This window comes from Amphiura filiformis, chromosome 16, assembly GCF_039555335.1.
Source record: "Amphiura filiformis chromosome 16, Afil_fr2py, whole genome shotgun sequence".
Taxonomy (NCBI): Eukaryota; Metazoa; Echinodermata; class Ophiuroidea; order Amphilepidida; family Amphiuridae; genus Amphiura; species Amphiura filiformis.
In genome coordinates this window covers 58,744,297-58,763,213 of record NC_092643.1, presented here as the reverse complement: position 1 = coordinate 58,763,213, position 18,917 = coordinate 58,744,297, and the positions used below count along the sequence as shown (strand labels likewise).

The 18,917-nt window shown below is 36.2% G+C and overlaps 1 protein-coding gene across 2 annotated transcripts in view; it reads left to right on the top strand.

Annotated features, from left to right (window-relative positions):
• The window catches only part of LOC140136267 (enoyl-CoA delta isomerase 2-like), a 35,650-nt gene extending 16,937 nt beyond the window's left edge, over window positions 1-18,713 (top strand). Inside the window, exons 4-11 of one of the 2 annotated variants that reach the window (XR_011856635.1) lie at window positions 7,615-7,797; window positions 8,230-8,302; window positions 10,099-10,201; window positions 11,434-11,554; window positions 12,712-12,801; window positions 14,416-14,559; window positions 16,971-18,516; window positions 18,556-18,713. Coding sequence is in view for 1 of the 2 variants with exons in the window: in XM_072157990.1 (XP_072014091.1) it covers window positions 7,615-7,797; window positions 8,230-8,302; window positions 10,099-10,201; window positions 11,434-11,554; window positions 12,712-12,801; window positions 14,416-14,559; window positions 16,971-17,126 (870 nt within the window). In the remaining variant the exon portion in view is untranslated. Of the gene's footprint in view, window positions 1-7,614; window positions 7,798-8,229; window positions 8,303-10,098; window positions 10,202-11,433; window positions 11,555-12,711; window positions 12,802-14,415; window positions 14,560-16,970 lie in introns of both variants that reach the window. The other variant, XM_072157990.1, reaches the window with a different exon arrangement.
• Window positions 18,714-18,917: the final 204 nt, after the last annotated feature.

Below are 18,917 nucleotides of genomic sequence, written 5' to 3'. Positions count from 1 at the left end.
CAACAGATTTCTGTGCTCTTTTACATGAAGCATGAACTCCAAATAAGGCAGTGATTTGGGTTTATGTACATTGTACAATAATATGGCCATCCATTTATTTTCCACTTCATACCAAGAACACCCGAAACACCTCAAAATGTGTTCTTCTTCCATTGAATTTGAAGTATGAAAATGAATTGTAGCGACCAGGAATAATTACTTGATGTAGTGAGCATATACCAGTTTGGTATCTATATACGCTTGAAACCCCAAACAGAGTGGAGCGTTACTAAGGCTGGCATTTTCGGGCGGGCATGCGGGTACCCGCCCGAGATTACATTACCCGGGCAGGAAATACCCTACCCGGGTACCAGAAATTTAAAAAAAAAAAAAAAAGTTTTTATTTTTTCGGTTTTGTAGTGTCCCCGGACCTAGACCTAAATGCTAGGATCATTCATGGTTGACCTAAAAAAAAAAAAAAAAAATTCAAGATGTTTTGTATTTTTAATATGAAAATTGATAATTTGTATTCATGTCATACTCTATTAAGGGATCCAAAATGAGCGTTTATTGCGTTTCGACAGTATTTTTTGTGGGACATGAGATCACCTTAGACCTATCGAATTGCATTCTGAATACTGAAGCATGTCTTTCTGATATCAAATAATTTTCATTTTTAAAATCACAATATGATACAAATTTTATGACAAATTATAAAAATTTGATATTTTTCAAATTTTTGATATATAACAGTCCTCGAAGTAAATTATATAAATCTAATGATATATTCTTAAAGTGCATGTAGCAGGGAGGAAAAGCCGACGGTCAATTGAAAATTTTGACCTTTCATATTGAAGATATGGATTTTTCCCCAAAAGACCTAATTTTTTTTGGTGTTTTGGGGAAAAAATCCATATCTTCAATACTGAAAGGTCAAAATTTTCAATTGATCGTCGGCTTTTCATCCCACCTACATACACTTTAAGTATAAATCATCAGATTTATAAAGTTTACTTCAAGTACTGTTAGATATCAAAAATATCAATTTTTAATGATTTTTTCATAAAATGTGTATTAAATTGCGAATTTCAAAAAATCAAAATTATTTGATATCAGAATGACATTCTTCATATTCAGAATGCAATTCGATATGTCTGATGTGCTCTAATGTCCCAAAATAAATACTGTCCAAACGTTCATACCCCAGCCCTTAATGATTTCAAAATGCATTGAATTTGAATTGGCAATTTGGTGCCGTTACCCACCCAAAAATGCGCTGGGTACCCGGGTACAAAATTACCGAAAATGCCAGGCCTAAGCGTTACTGCATGTGCTTCACTTCACTTACATTTGTGACACAATCTGCTGGTCCATGTGGCCAAAGGCGAAAAATTTGAAATTGTGATCAAAAAGGCAAAAATATTGAATAAACAACCGATAAAATACAAAAGAAAATAGCCATCACAAAACAACAGGACTTTGGAACCAAGTATGCTAGATCTTTGATGTTTTCAGTTTATGATGGCCTAAATCTTAATTAAAGGTAATAGTTATAGTAACTCAATTTTCAAAAATACCTCCTTTGGTTTGAGCAGATCGTGTCACATTTTAAAATTGATATAAATAAATAATCATGTTTAAGTGTATTGAATGTACATGAACTTATTACTGTTCCTATATGTTGTATATTTAATTCTTGGAAAAGGCATACATGTACATGTTAAGTTCACACATGCACTGCCATTGACACGATACCAAACACATAAACCTTTGTCCGAGAATTAAAATATGATATTGATAGCGACAGTAGCTGATGCTTAATGGTTTATAACATGTTTTGGGTTAGCTGTTGGCAAATTCCTGTAAAGTGTGCTGAGGCTTGTGAGTGTAGGCCATAGTGCACTATAAATTACTGTGGCCATCCATTTATTTTCCACTTCATACCAAGAACACCCGAAACACCTCAAAATGTGTTCTTCTTCCATTGAATTTGAAGTATGAAAATGAATTGTAGCCACCAGGAATAATTACTTGATGTAGTGAGCATATACCAGTTTGGTATCCATATAAGCTTGAAACCCAAAGCAGAGTGGAGCGTTACTGAGGCTGGCATTTTGGCGGGCATGCGGGTACCCGCCGAGATTACATTACCGGGCAGGAAATACCCTACCGGGTACCAAATTCAAAAAAAAAAAAAGAAGTTTTTATTTTTCGGTTTTGTAGTGTCCCGGACCTAGACCTAAATGCTAGGATCATTCATGGTTGACCTAAAAAAAAAAAAAAAAAAATTCAAGATGTTTTGTATTTTTAATATGAAAATTGATAATTTGTATTCATGTCATACTCTATTAATGATTTCAAAATGCATTGAATTTGAATTGGCAATTTTTTGGCAATTTCGGGTACCCGGTTACCCACCCAAAAAATGCGCCGGGTACCCGGGTACAAAATTACCCGAAAATGCCAGGCCTAAGCGTTACTGCATGTGCTTCACTTCACTTACATTTGTGACACAATCTGCTGGTCCATGTGGCCAAAGGCGAAAAATTTGAAATTGTGATAAAAAAGGCAAAAATATTGAATAAACAACCGATAAAATACAAAAGAAAATAGCCATCACAAAACAACAGGACTTTGGAACCAAGTATGCTAGATCTTTGATGTTTTCAGTTTATGATGGCCTAAATCTTAATAAAAGGTAATAATTATAGTAACTCAATTTTCAAAAATACCTCCTTTGGTTTGAGCAGATTGTGTTACATTTTAAAATTGATATAAATAAATAATCATGTTTAAGTGTATTGAATGTACATGACCTTATTACTGTTCCTATGTTGTATATTTTTAAATTCTTGGAAAAGGCATGTACATGTTAAGTTCACACATGCACTGCCATTGACACGATACCAAACACATACACCTTTGTCCGAGAATTAAAATATGATATTGATAGCGACAGTAGCTGATGCTTAATGGTTTATAACATGTTTTGGGTTAGCTGTTGGCAAATTCCTGTAAAGTGTGCTGAGGCTTGTGAGTGTAGGCCATAGTGCACTATAAATTACTGTGCTTTTTTTTAAAAGTAGTAAAGCAAATTCATCCTTTTAAGCAAAGGGATATGATGAACACTGCCACTTTTACTATTTTATTAATTCTATAAAATATACTTAATCGTCACAGTCAAAAATATCATGCATTCATCCTATATATTACTGTTTACAGAGCATATCAAATTGGTTGGAAATTATCAACTGAGTCCATTTTTGAAGAATTTTATTGATAAGCTGCAGATCATGTATGTTGATTTAAAATATGCTACCTGTTTAAGGGAGTCTTAACCCTGGAATTATGAAAACTTTTGTGCCTCATGAAGTTCTGCTAAAATATTGTTGCTAAACTGAGCATTTTTGCCTTTGCCATTCTAAATACTTTTATATACTTTAGACCAAAATTTTTACCAGTTATGAGGCTTAAAAGTTTCCATAATTTCAGGGTTAAGACCACCCTTAAAGCCATAATGTACAATCTTATAATATGAAATTGGTTTATTTTTTTCAAACCTGATTTTTTTTGCATATTTGTAATATTTACACATGTCCCAACTTGCACCTAAATGGAATCGGCCCAAATTTATTGTCTTTGTAGGTCAACAGAGCAAAGTTTGATTATCATAATTTAAAAATTATGATAATATGTCCTCCCATAGAACTGCATGTTAAATGGCCAAAATAACCAGTGGGATTTCTTTCACTTTACCTTGTTATTTAAACTTAAAATGGACAGCAACCCTTCCCGGCAGTTATTACTAATATTTTTCAGCATTTTGAATAAAGAATTAAAAAATTAAAATTTGACGGAAATCGTACATTAAGGCTTTAAGCAAAATCTGGACAAAGTCAATTTTGAAACTTCAGCCCTATGAGAAAGAATATTTCATTTGACTGCAGTGTGTTCAATGTTTACTATGTTTTAAAGTATTCTTAAGACTTACTAAGATTCAATATGTACCATATAATAATTTGATAATTTTTCTTTGCTATGGCCTTTTTTCTCTCTCAAAATGCTTGGAAACTTTGGTTATTATGCGCTATATAAATTGTTTTTGTTTTTGTTAATTAAATGTAGAGTGTTCAAGTTGTAACTATAAAAGTATAGTTGTAAAAAAATAGAAGCAAAATTTAAATGCTAAATTTGACTACTTCAAAAACAACTTTAGGATATGATGATGCAGATTCATATGTAGTGGTAATAAACTAAAAGTAATTTAAAATCAACTTCAACACTACTTTACTGGGAGAGCTTTCGAGGAACTTCCTCATCATCAGCCGATGTTGTTAGCTCTGATCATGTTTTTCTTCGAAACAGCTAGAGACCAACCTGATCAAACCCAGCGGCACCAGAGGTAGGACTTTTCCGATTTCGGTGACATCATCAAGTTTGATGTCACCTCATCAGGTTGATCTCTAGCCATTTCCAAGAAAAACATCAGAGCTAACAACATCCTCTGAGGACAAGGAAGTTCCTCAAAAGCACTCCCGGTAAGCAAAATAAACATGTGGTGTTGAAATTTAATTTAAATTACTTTCGATTTGAGGGATATTGTCTCATTTTACTTAATAGGATAACTTATTTACTTTGAGTAGCAATGATGCAAAAATACAGGGGACGGGGGTAATGATAATGGTACAATTTTTATATGATACAATAATATAATTATGATGCAAAATACAATTTTTTTGTTCCATTGAATAGATAATTTAATGCATGTTTCAAGAAAGTACTTGATGTATAAGAGAATCATTTAGAAATTATGTAAAAGCTAAAGACAAAGCTTTAAAATGTATCCTTGTTTGTCAATTTCTGAGCAAAAGCTCCGCTCATAGTAGATCATTGAAAGACTTGTATATCCATGTTTCAGTATTTTTCTTAAGGGATCAGATAGCAACGTTGGCACAGTATTTTTTGTGGGACTTGAGAGCACATCAGATACATCAAATTGCATTCTGAATGCGAGGAATTCAGAATGCAATTTGGTGTGTCTGATGTGCTCTCAGGTCCCACAAAAAATACTTTGCAAACGTTGCTATCCAATCCCTTAAGTCCGTGTTGGTGCTCTTTTCCTCTTTTGGTTATAAACAAAAAGGTTTCAGTCACATTACTTGCTGACTTTAAGACAATCAAATATTGCATTATTCAAATGGGTATAAACCAGGGTTATAAACCTTGTATATTGTTTGTAATGAATTAAAGCAGTACAATAAATAAAGATATGTCAAATTTAACTGGTAAACGTGTTAGCACTGTTGGCTTTTAAAAATCATCTGTATAAATGATCCTGCTTTTGATATATTTTTGTCACGGCCGAAATCAAGACCAATGAAAATTACATGGTAAATATAAAAGCTGTGTGACCAGATGGACAGCCTCATCCCTGCACTTTATCTCCATCAAAATGCAGATTATGGTTGTAAGGTGAAAGCTCATATATTTTCTCATAACCCCATTGAAATTTTTGGCATGGAATGTGTTTTGTGTAGGTGGTATGAACAACAGTATGATAATTCAGTGGTTACCACATAGGAAAATATGTACTGTTCCATGGACTGCTGCGATGCATATTTTTGCTTTTAGAATCCAAATCACTGGACCAATGTATCTCAAAACAGAATATTTAGGTGATGGGTCATAAAGTCCCATTCAGTGATCCCAGCGCAAATGTAAAAAAAATAAAATTGTTTATAAATTGCTTAAAAGTGACGAATAAGTCATTCAAATTGTCATTTGGTATTTTTGAAATGAAACATTTGGCAAAAAACGAAGAAAACAGCAGCATTGACAAAGTTGAAGCCCCATTCAAATACATGTAGCTAATTTATATACAATCGGTACCGTATATAAATTTACAGATGCATGTAAATGCCTTATTTTTTGGCTGAACCACTAGCAGGCTCTGTTAGCACATCTATCTATATAATAATACGCATCGTCTATCTGTCTATCTATCTGTCCGCCTATTTTCTCGGAGACTAGGGGTCGCACGTTCCTCAAACTTGGTGGGTGGGTGCATGTTGACCCCATACAGATCAAGTTTGTATTGGTTAGTGGGTCAAGGTCACCCGAGGTCATCCAGGGGTCAAATTAGTAAAAACTGTTTTTCTCAGAGACTGGGGGTCGCACGTTACTCAAACTTGATGGGTGGGTGCGTCTTGACCCGGGACAGAACAAGTTTGTATTGGTTAGTGGGTCAAGGTCACCAGAGGTCATCTAGGGGTCAAATTAGTAAAAACCGTCATATGGGCATGCAACTTGGTGGGTAGGTGCATCTTGACCCAAGACGGAACAAGTTTGTATTGGTTAGTGGGTCAAGGTCACCCAGGGGTCATCTGAGGTCAAATTAGTAAAACTGTTTTCCGCCTATTTTCTCGGAGACTAGGGGTCGACGTTCTTCAAACTTGGTGGGTGGGTGCATCTGGACCTCAGACAGAACAAGTTTGTTTCGGTAAGTGGGCCAAGATCACTCAAGGTCATCTGAGGTCAAAATAGTAAAAAATGTTGTATGGGCATGAAACTTGGTGGGTACAGTCAACTTTTAGAGTCAAATTTTTTGACGGTCATTTTGGGGTCATCCAAGGTCAAATTACTAAAAACTGTCGTATGGGCATGAAACGTGGTGGGTACAGTTAACATTTAGAGCCACATTTTGGAAGGTCATTTCGAGGTCACAATGGGTCATTTGAGGTCAAATTAGTAAAAACTGTCCTATGGGCATAAAACATGGTGGGTACAGTCACCATCAGCCAGGTAATCGCGACAGCCGAGAACCGCCAAATACGGGTAACCGCCTAGTTACAATGATAAAGGTACCAAAATCTGAATTTTGATGATTTTTACCGATCGTCCAGATGAGCAAATCACTGAATGGGTCTTTAATGTGAGACAGAAAACACCATAAATTGTTGGAATTGGACCACTCAATTTTAATTTATACTTCGTTATTGGGTAATGAGTAATGAGTATTTTTTTGTTCCAGAAGCAACTACTAGTTGCTTTGTTGAATTTGCATCTTAGTTTTTAATATACGTAAGTTTTAAGGTTGTGAAGAGTTTGAAAGCAGACTGTCCAAAGATTGCAAGAGCATCATAAGTGAAACTACAGAGGCACCCCACAATGTCTTGCATTGCAAACAACATAATTTTCTCAATACGGTATGCTCTATGGCAATCTGAAACTGGTTCCTGAGCAGCAGATTTTTTATTCTTTGGCACAAAAAGTATACTTTGGTATTGAGGTTGTTCCTGTGACTTCACATGGCCCCCATGTAGGTACAGGCCTTATGTGGGTGCCTTCAGCATTTGATCCATCATGCACAAATGCAAATCACCATGTCAGTTGCATGAAAGGATTCACACCAAAGAGAAACCATACCAATGTAAATATTGTGAAAAGACATTCTCAAATTCAAGTCACAAGATGGTACATTATGCTGGGCAGTGGGCATTATGTTCTGAAAGTCAAAATAGACATTTTTCTTGCAAAGTAATGTTGTAATTCACAATATTACAAATAAGACAAACTGTCATAAATAATGTTTACCAACCTGACTTGTTTCATCATGTTCATTGAATTCTATTTCAGGATGACGCCAAGCAAACATACGTTGACCTCATCAATGACCTTCTTGCTAAAGAGGGTGGTGGGAGCACAGTAGAAACTGCAGCAACTGAGGGCGCTTTTGAGGGCATCAAAGTTACAACTGAGAATGGAGTGTGTACCATCATGTTGAACAGACCACACAAGAAGAATGCACTAACTCTACAAGTAAGTGTAATGTGCTATTCCAGTCGAAATCCATACACCCCCTTTTGGAAGAAATTACCTTAATCTCCCACACAAATGGAGTCGCCCATTCAGGTAGCCCCATTTGAAATTCACCTACAATAGCCCAAATGTGTGTTTGTGTTAATACTGCCATTGGAAGCTTAGAGGGCATTTGTAGCAAGTAAGTTTTAGACCAGGCTTGTGACCCAAAGTTATAATAAAAAGCCTAAAAATGCACCCCATCTCTGCCACACATCCCCTGTGCTGATACATATTTGTGATTCAAGCCTAGCATCATTTGTGTGTCTGTTTATGAGATATTCACAACAATCAGCGGCTCAAACTTATTTTGTTTTTACACTTGATCAGATAAGTAAATACATCTGTTTATTATTGTTTGTCTACAATGACCTGTTCATTTTCGCCTTTCAGACCTATGAGGAGATAGGCCAAGCATTGGAAACAGCAGGTCAAGATAATAGTGTAGTTGTAGCAGTTTTGACAGGTAAGAAACATTGGTATTAGATCATACAATCAGCATTTTGTTTAAAATATTTAATCTAAGAAACTTAACTCGGAGTTCTTACTTTTGTTCAAATAATGTTGAATTGACTGAATGCAGTGACTGCCCTTGTGGAAAATATTTTTTGGTAAGATTGAGACAGGTATTTATGTTAAATTTGCTGATTCTTTTTGAAACAATATTTCTCTTATCAGACTTTAGTCCCTTCAAAATGGCACCTGGTATGTGTGAGAGTGCTGCTATCTACTGAAGATGGCAGTGACCAAGTTTGCTATATGCCTGTTAACAGTATATGGTGACAGAGTACTGCTATCTACTGAAGATAGCTGCTGCATTGCTGCTATCTACTGAAGATAGCAGTAACCAGGTTTGTTATACGCCTATTAACAGTATATGATGGGAGGTTGCTGCTATCTAATGAAGATAGCTGTTACTATCTACTAAAGATAGCAGTGACCAGGTTTGTTATATGCCTGTTTATAGTATATGATAGGAGGGTGCTGCTATCTACTGAAGGTAGCTGCTGCTATCTAATGAAGATAGCAGTGACCAGGTTTGTTATATGCCTGTTAACAGTATATGATGGGAGGGTGCTGCTATCTACTGAAGATAGCAGTGACTAGGTTTGTTATATGCCTGTTAACAGTGTATGGTGCGAGGGTGCTTCCATCTACTGAAGATAGCAAGCCAATGACCAGGTTTGCTATGCATGTTAACAGTATATGATATGAGGGTGCCGCTATCTACTGAAGATAGCAATGACCAGGTTTGCTATGGGCATGTTAATAGTATATGGTGTAACGGTGCTGCCATCTACTGAAGATAGCAATGACCAGGTTTGCTATACTTGTTAACAGTATAAGATGGGAGGGTGCTGATATCTACTGAAGATTGCAATAACCAGGTTTACTATGGGCATGTTAATAGTATATGGTGTGACGGTGCTGCCATCTACTGAAGATAACAATGCCCAGGATAGTCTGTACAGCTTCCTCAAGGCAGTAAAGTGAAATCAAATGTGTGATTTTTTTTTAAACTGCTTGTTTTTGAAGGAATATGTTATGCTAGATAGATTTCTTGTGTCATTTCCTTTCTGAAAATGTATACTTTTATATACTTATCATCATTATGTTTAGAGATACAATAAAAAATAATATCTAAATTACTGACTCGAGGAAGGTATACGGACTATATGCATGTCAACAGTATATGATGGGAGGGTGCCGCTATCTTCTGAAGATAGCAATGGTCAGATAAGGTTTGATAAATGCCTGTTAACAGTATATGGTGAGATGGTTTGATATACACCTTTTAACAGAGATGGTGCTGCTATCTACTGAAGATAGTAATATCTGGGAGTATAGGAATCTAGAAGACTGATGTCATTAAAAGAAATCTCATTGAACATAATAGGTAGCAGTATAATAATTATTATTTTAAAAGCTATATTTGTTAATATCTGCCCTTTTAGGGTCTAGGCTTCACACAAATTATGGTAATTTTAGACTTTAAGACCTATAATAAAGCAAGGCATAATCTGCTGCCAATGTTTTAATGTGTATTAGTTATGTAATACCTGAAAATAATTAAATATGATGGGTGTACCCAGTATAGCATATTACAAAGGGACCTTGGGTGAGCCAGAGTACTTGTTGGTTGTCTAGTAAATATCCAAAAATGTACCCAGATACTTGAATCCCCAAGCCCCATCCCACTATCTCTCTAGTGATATCAAGTTATCAATTATTTTGTATCTATTTTTCTCTCTACAATTTCAGGAACTGGTGATTATTACTGCAGTGGTAATGATTTAAACAATTTCATGAATGTTGACCCATCTAACATGAAACAGATGGCCAAAGAAGGAGGTGTCATTCTTGAGTAAGTTCACAAGTCACCTTTAACCCCATGAGAACTACCTGCAGATTGGTCAAAATGAAGTTTTCATTATCAATTGGCCCAATCAGCAACATTGTTAGAATAATTTAACCATACACAAAAATTGGGGTGAATTATTTGCAAAGCTCCATTCTGATTGGTGATTAAAGTGAAGTTATCATGTAATTGACCAATCAGAGGCAATGTTAGATTGGCAGGTAGTGCTCAGGGGGTTAAAGCACATAATTTATAATTTAAAGGGCAAGGTTGCATAAGAGAACTATTGCATGACATACCTGTGTGTTTGATAAACATAATGTGCAATATTTATGAAAAATAGAACAATCGTTTTTAATTTGTGGGCATTTTTGGACTTATAAAATATAGTAAATGAATGAAAACAGAATATCGTCACTGGGCGGGAATAACCTCATATGTTCTTTTTGCCCATGAACATGGATGATGCAAACCCTTCAATATAAAGTCTACACCTACAAGGCTTTATCCATTTTCAAGGGCCAAAAGTAAATATGAGGTGTTTCCTGCATGTACTTTTGGCCCTTGAACATGGATGAAGCAACATCTTCAATATAAAGTCTGCACCTACAAGGCTTTATCCATGTTCAAGGGCCAAAAAGTACATATAACTGACAGAAGATTTCCTCCTTCAAGGCAATTTCTGCTACCCATTGTTATGGGTTCAAAAAGCCTGACACATGAACGCTCACTCCGCTGTGATAAATATCTGTGTGCTTTGAGGGAAAAGTCGGTGCAAACTTTTGTCACTTTTGAAAAGCTCTTGATTTTTTTTTAAATCACTAGAAGTTAGGAAAATCTATCCACTACTTTATTTTGTAATTTAGTTTCAGTGTCTTTAAGATATGGCTTTTGTTTTGAGTGTTCGGATACTTTTTTTGGCACAGTATACCAAGTCGACCTACAATGAAAAGTCAATATATGTTCTTAAAACTGTAAAAGACAGGAAAACACACTGTTGGCTATATTTTCTACTCAAGTGTGAATATTTGATCGGATTTTAGACATTTTAGCTAAGCAATAGTGATTTTTCTTCTTTAAAAAAATGCAAACGCAAGATTCCACACAAATTGGGTCAGTTGGGTAAACAACACTTGGGCACAGAACAATTTTTATGGCCTAAATGGAAAAAGATAAAATAACCAGACTATAAAGTTTGAAATATTAATACTTCTCTATCTGCTTTCTTTACATTGCAGAAAGTTTGTCAACGCATTTGTAGATTTCCCTAAACCACTGATTGGTGCAATAAATGGTCCGGCTGTAGGTGTTTCCGTGACAACCATGGGGTTGTTTGATGTCGTCTACGCTACAGATAAGGTAAGTCAGATGTAAATGATTTCTGCTTCATGGCCCACACATTTCACAACTACGCAACTGTCACAACCAATAAAAAATATGTGAGCTACTACCACGAAACGAGTGTAAAGTCCTAAGTTGGTAATTTTGAAACTTCCTGGCTGCTGATTTGATGTTCTTTGTTTGCCGCGCACCTGTACAAGTCAGTAGTATGTCCTTCATGATTGGCGCATTGTGCCCTCATTCATAAAGGGCACACAGACATACTATTGGCTTGAAACAAAGAACACCAGTGCTGCTAGCAGCCAGGACGTCTCAAAATTACCAACTTTAAGCTCATTTCGTGGTAGCAGGTCACATATTTTTTTATTAGTTGTGATGTCTCGGCGTGTTTCAGGTTGCATAGTTTTGAAGTATGCGGACCATTCTCGGAATGCTTGCATGTAAAAGTAGCAAAATCGAAATGCTGTCATGCACGCAGAACCGCTTTTTGACGGCACTACCATTATTAAGATGAGACGATAGACTTGGTCTTATACTTTATGATCAGAAATACAGAAATCGAAAATTCAAGACTTCAGATGAACTCAGAGATTCTGAATTGCAAATTAAAAAAAAAAAAAAAAAAAAAAAAAAAAAAAAAAAAAACAGAACAGAATAAAAAGCGAGACAACCAAATGCTGTGTAATGAAACAAAATGGGCAATATTATATTTAACAACTCACTATTATCCTGCCAAAACATTTTGTGTATGAAAGTATACAGCCTAAAGGTCCGTTCATACTACGCCGCAATTGTGATGCGTTGCCGCACTGCATCGTACCGCAGAATACTGCATTGCGGTATCACAATATTAAATTAAATACATCTCAACTTGGAAATGCGATGAGCTGCGTTGAGTTGTGGCAAAAAGTAATCGATATATCGGCAAAGTACCACACCGCAAAGCAATTGCGGCGTAGTATGAATGGACCTTAATTATTAAGTAACATCATTAAATGCATTGCTCTGAACAAAAACAACATTTTTGGGTGTGTGTTTGATTTTTGCTTACATTAAAAGTACAAGTTATGAACTTGGGACCTGAAGTTTCAGTATTCAAACGTGGATTTAAAATGTATCAAAATCATGTACGTCAGTAATGTAATTGATTTATTATGTTCTTGTTCTGTTACTAGGCAACATTCCACACTCCATTCTCATCACTTGGCCAGAGTCCTGAAGGCTGCTCCTCCTACGTGTTCCCAAAGATAATGGGATCAGCTAAGGTAGGTTCACCCACAGCGCATAAATGCACCAACAGAAAAATCCCATGCTCACGGAACATATGATGGCTCAAGCCCATGGCAGCCATCTTGGATATGCGAGTGAAGGAAAATGTACCACAATTACGTATAAACATTTCAAATGATTTCCTGTTTTAAATCCACCTTTACTGCACATCTAAGATGGCCTCTTATGCCATGGCAACCATCTCAGATGTGCAGGGAAGGGAATGTTCTCATTTATGGCTCTAACACACATACATACTGAATTCTCAGTTAATTTTAAAATTCAGTATAATAGTTGGTAAGAGACTGCAAATTTTTAAGTCATGTGCAAACTACTGGCATACCTAGGAACATTATGTATGATGTCCTAGATGTTGGACATCAAGAGTGAATAAAGCAGACACACCAGTGTAAATTTATGCTGCAACAACTTGAATGGCAATCTTTTCAAAACAGAAGACAGGCTGTTCGACTCATCAAGTTGTATAAAAATCAGAAATGGTGAGATACATGTCCTGCTGCAGATAGATGGCATAATTATTCCAACAAGGAGCGCCCGCTTACATTCAGCAAGATACAAGCATCTCAACTCAAGTCAAGAATTGAGATTTAAAAGAATTCATAAAACAATTGTCAACTGCAATGCCCTGCCGCCCCTCGGTGTATCTTCTACACCTTCCTTTAAAGAAAGACTAAAAAAACATTTAATCCAGTGTATTTAGCAGCTGACCCTAACCCCCATTGGTGTGATACTGCAGAGGCGGTGCCAATTGTCAATCCAGATCTTGAGAGTTCTTTAGCAATGAATAATAGGTTTATATGAAATTTAACTTGTGCACTCAGTTCACAATTTTTGTGATTAAACACCAAAAGAGGCAAACTTCACTGTTTGCATGAATGTCTCTGATAGGTATAGAGGAAAATTATTTATCTCCAAATTGTTTTATAATGTGCCTGGGAAATTATATTTTAAGGGGGTTCCTTTATGAAGGTTATGCAATTTGGTCCAAGAGTATTGCACATGGGACAATAATCAGATACAGAGAAAAAGAAAATAGTTTGTATTTGATGATCTTCTTCATGTGATTGGTTAATAGTTTGTAAAAGGAAGGTTGATTTATCTGTTGCCATCATTGAAGTAATGGCAGAAAATGGTGAATGATGCCGGTACTTATCTAGGCATTGTTGACATGGTGCCTTCAAGAAAGAAAGTTTCCTTTAGAAAGACCTAACTTTTGAAACGGTTTGTATATTTGAAGGTTCCAAATTAACCATAGGCCATGCTGTTTTACCTATGCGTGCAGAATTCTCAATCATCACAATAAATCGTAAAAAATCGTTTCTGAGTTTGATTGACAGGTTACATCAGACGATTCTGAGAAAAATTTATTTTGTTGTTATTTAACAGAGCACCCTCTCATTTGTATTTTGCATTTTAATTAAAAAATACGCTATGCATAATTGTAATAATAAGAGGGCGATCAAAAAGTCATTTTTCTCAGAATTGGCTTAAAAATATACCCAGGAAAGTGTTCAAAAGCCTGAATGCCCTGACAATTTTCTTATTTATGCTATGCCCAACTAATATGGTGTTTATCTTAACCATTTCAGGCTAATGAAGTATTATTATTTGGACGCAAATTAACAGCGCAAGAGGCATGTGACAATGGACTCGTTACCGCTGTCTTCCCAGATTCAACGTTCAAAGCGGAGGTGCAAAAGAGGATTGAACAGTATTCAAAACTGCCTAGAAATGTAAGTGGTGTCTTATATTAGGTATCCCAGGCAAACCTTAGTTAACACATTTGCTAGTCAGCGAAATTCGCCGAGACCGGGGCCCAAACACAATGCATATTTACATAGAAATTTGATTTTTTGAGAAACTGGCCGGTGAAGGAAACCTACATAAATATGTTTTCTATACTTCACTTGACACAAATATATGATTTTTTATGGTGATAATCAAGTCGCACATGGAATTTTAGAGGATTTTGATAGCAGTTCCATTAAAAAAAGCTGCTATCGCCATGAGACTAAGATCTAGAAACACCCCTAAATGCCGTTTTGGGGAATTTTGCTAGCAGAATCTTTTTGATGAAAGTCAATCTTTGACAAGAGGTAACTTTGCTACGGAAAGTGCTATGACAAAAATGTTTTCAGTTTTGGCTTTCTTTACTCAATGGCTTTAATTTGATATGTAAAATGATGCAGTTTGATGGCAAGTTTGAATTCACCTAGCATACCTACTTATATGCTCTAGTGTCTTAAAGGGGTGCTTTTTGATCCACAGCCTTATCCCTAACTTCAGAAACCTAGGACTATTTGTGTGTATAAGCATTCTTGGCAGATTTGGTTGCTTGACAGAGACATCGTCCATTTTATTTTCCGTCTGTGGACAGATCGAAATTGAAAAACAGTGGCCTATGGGGCACTGTAATACATACAGTTTGTTCATGCATTTAGCAATTTCCGGATCAATTGAAATTTTGGAAATAAGCTTTTTTTTGTCGATATCTGTTGAACCATACCATAAAAAGAGGATGCTAAAATCACAAAATATCCTCCAATATTTCCGTCACAAATTGGTCTGGTTCTCCTTGATGCAGGGCAGCTTCATTGGGTTATTCCAGTTGAAATCCATACATCCCCTATGGAAGACATGACCTTAGTCTCCAACACAGGGGGTGAAGATTTAAAATGGAGTCACCCATTCAGGTAAACCCATTTAAATTCACACTCCCTATGTGGCAGATTAAGGTCATGTCTTCCACAAGGGTATATGGATTTCAACCGGAATAGCCATTACATTGCAATTCATTCTTAGTCAGTGAGTGGGTGTGGTTTAGCTTGTAAGCGCTAAATTTCATTGGTTCATGAGTGTCGTCTATGACATAATAGAGGATGTGAACGCATCATCATGGGATACGCTTATCGAGTTGCGCTTATTTGCGACACGATCTGGTCCATGGGGGCCAAAGGAGACATTTTTGAAAATTGAGTTACTGTAATTATTATACTACACATACAGTAGGCTATCATTTACTGAAAACCCCAAGATCTAGCATACTTGGTTCTAAAGTTAAGAAGTTTTTTGATGTCTATTTTCTTATGTATTATTTTGTTTTTCAATCCGTATATTTACCTTTATCTCAGTTTCAAATTTGCGGCCTGTGGCCCCCATGGACCAGATCGTGTCACATTTAAGGTGTGAGCATAAAATGTGATGATTGTGATCACATTACACACAACTAAACAAGTTTTTATGAGAGTAATTTCATTTTTGCGAAAGAAAATAGTGGTTAGTTATATAAACTAATATTTTAATGACTAAGAATGGGAAAGAATGATGGGATTTTTTTCAATCCTCTATCGTGTCCTGACTCCTGTATTACATGATAAGAGGAAAATCAAATCAAATATTCTTATCATTTAGGAAAGAAAAAAGCAAGGTACACCAACTTTATGTGGGGAAACAAGTAAAAAATGCAGACTAGACAGTGTGCAGGGGGACAAAAACAGCAAATGTAGGCATAAGAAGTAGGCAAAGTTAAATAGCCAAAAATTGCCAGTTCAAAGGCCTGCAAACACAACAAGGATCAACGAAATACAAAAGTTCACTAGAACAAGTGCAATATAAACAGACACACTAAACCAAACAACCAGTGTAGGCACAAAAACAGGCAAAGTTCGATGGCCAAAAATTGCCAATTCCAGAGCCCACAAAAGTGTCAGGAAACAGTACAAAAGTACACTGGAAGTGATGAAAATCAATGTGCACATAGCAGTCAAACAAAACCAAACAGACAACAAAACAACCGACGTTTCGAGCAGATAAACTGCGCTTCTTCAGGGACAGACAACAAAATATAAAATCAAACAGCGAAAACTACATGCTGTAGTTTAAAAACAAATTCAAGTAAAAAAATTGAAGGCAAGTTCAAATAGAACTCGGTAGCAAACTTGTAGTGAACTTGCCTTCATAGAGTAAAAACACAGCTTGTTGTCGTGTTTCCTGTTGTTCATATTCAAGGTATCCTCTTGTATCATTTATTGATCCTTGATGTATTTTGTGTCCTTGTCCGTTGGATTCACCATTACCCAACTTTTCTTAGCATTTATTTTCTTTGATGTCCTAATGTTTATCAACTTCTTTGATTATTTCACAGTCTATGAGGTTATCCAAGAACCTGATCCGTGAGGTAGAGAGAGACACATTGTACAAAGTGAACAAGGCAGAGTGTACACTACTGGTTGAGAGGTGGACATCAGAGGAATGCATACAGGCCATCATGGCATTCTTTAGCGAGAAATCTAAATTATAACATGTGATCACAGTAAGATGGGACTAGTACAGATAGGTTTTATGCTGGGGAATTAATATTAAAAATTAAAAATTAATATTGGCCACTCGATATCGATAAATCAATTTTACTCATATCTTCTGCATTCATCCATAAATTTATTATGACAAAACCCATACCTATGTAACAGGATGCATCATGCCATTTGGACTCACAAATACACCAGCCACCTTCCAGTGACTTATGGAGAGCTATGCCATTGGGACTCACAAATGCACCAGCCACCTTTCAGCGACGTATGCAGCGCTATGCCATTTGGACTCACAAATGCGCCAGCCACTTTCAGCGACGTATGGAGCTCAATTTCAGTCCCTTTTTCTGATTTTTCGATACATTTTTGTCATTATTGGCAACTTGGATAATATTATTGGATAGTTGATTTATTGATTATTATCGATATGTCGTTTTAAGAATTTCAGGAATAATACACTGGTTGGGTCAGATTGTACCACATACATGACATGCTACCACGTAATGAGTGTTAAGTTGCCAGTTGGTAGTTTCAAGACCTGGGTGCTGAGTTGATGTTCTTTATTTGATGCGCACATAGTACAATCCTTTGTGAATGGGGCATTCTGCACGCCAGAAATATGTCCTATGTGAATGGGGCATTCTGCATGCCAGAAATATGTCCTTTGTGGATGGGGCATTCTGCAAGCCAGTGGCATATCTTTGGGCTATGCTATTCACAAAGACATACTACTGGCTTGTACAGGAGTTTGTCAAACAACTCCTCAGTAGCAGTAGCTAGGTCTCGAAACTATCAACTTGCGACTTTACACTAATTTTGAGGGAGCAGGTCGCATACAGTTGTGAAAAGGTGAAAAGAACATTTGACACATTTAAAGTCTCGACAACTCATACTTCTACCAGCAATGTATTCTCTTCACAAGCCACACCCACTGAATATCAGATATTGCCTTTTACTTTGGGAGCAGCAAATCAAATGGTTAATTTTTGCTTGACAAGTCTTGATAAGTCTTTACTTACTAATATTTCGTCCATTTCATCAAACCCTGTGAGACACCGGAACCGAAAACTTAGGATTCTGTCACCACAAGGAGCACTGGCCGAAGGAACATTACTATCCTATACATATTTTCGGGAAACCTAACATTCCTGTATTCCCGAAACCCTGCAATACGCTGAAGCAGAAACTTATGCACCCAAAGGACAACCCTCTGACTGTGACGATTTGTATATAGGGGAAACAAAACAACTGTTGCACAAACGCATGTACCAAGTCAGTTTCCTGGGAAAGTGGATCAGATGCTTACATCTGATAAATTCCTCCAATGTGATATATTAGTAAGTACAAACTTGCAGTAAGTAAAAATGCTGTATCTGCCATGTTATTTTTTTGTAAAAAAATTACCTGTCTAAAAGAGAGGATCTGTTTCATAATGCAATCACACTCAAGGAAAAGATTTATATTACTGAAATCTTTATCATAAAATGTTCTACCAGGAAAATTAAATTACATTTACTAATATTGTACTAAAATGACAAGTAGGCTGTATATGAATAAATTGTACAAATATTATTTGATTTTACTGGTATCTTGTGATTTTATTTGTTCCTAATTTCAGTGTACACTTTAACAGGCAAGTTACAGAAAGGAAAGGTTGTTAAATTGGACTTTTTCAGTTGAAATCCATACACCCCCTATGGAAGACATTACCTTAATCTTCCACACAGGGAATATGAATTTCGAATGGGGTTACCTGAACAGGTGACTCCATTTGAAATCTA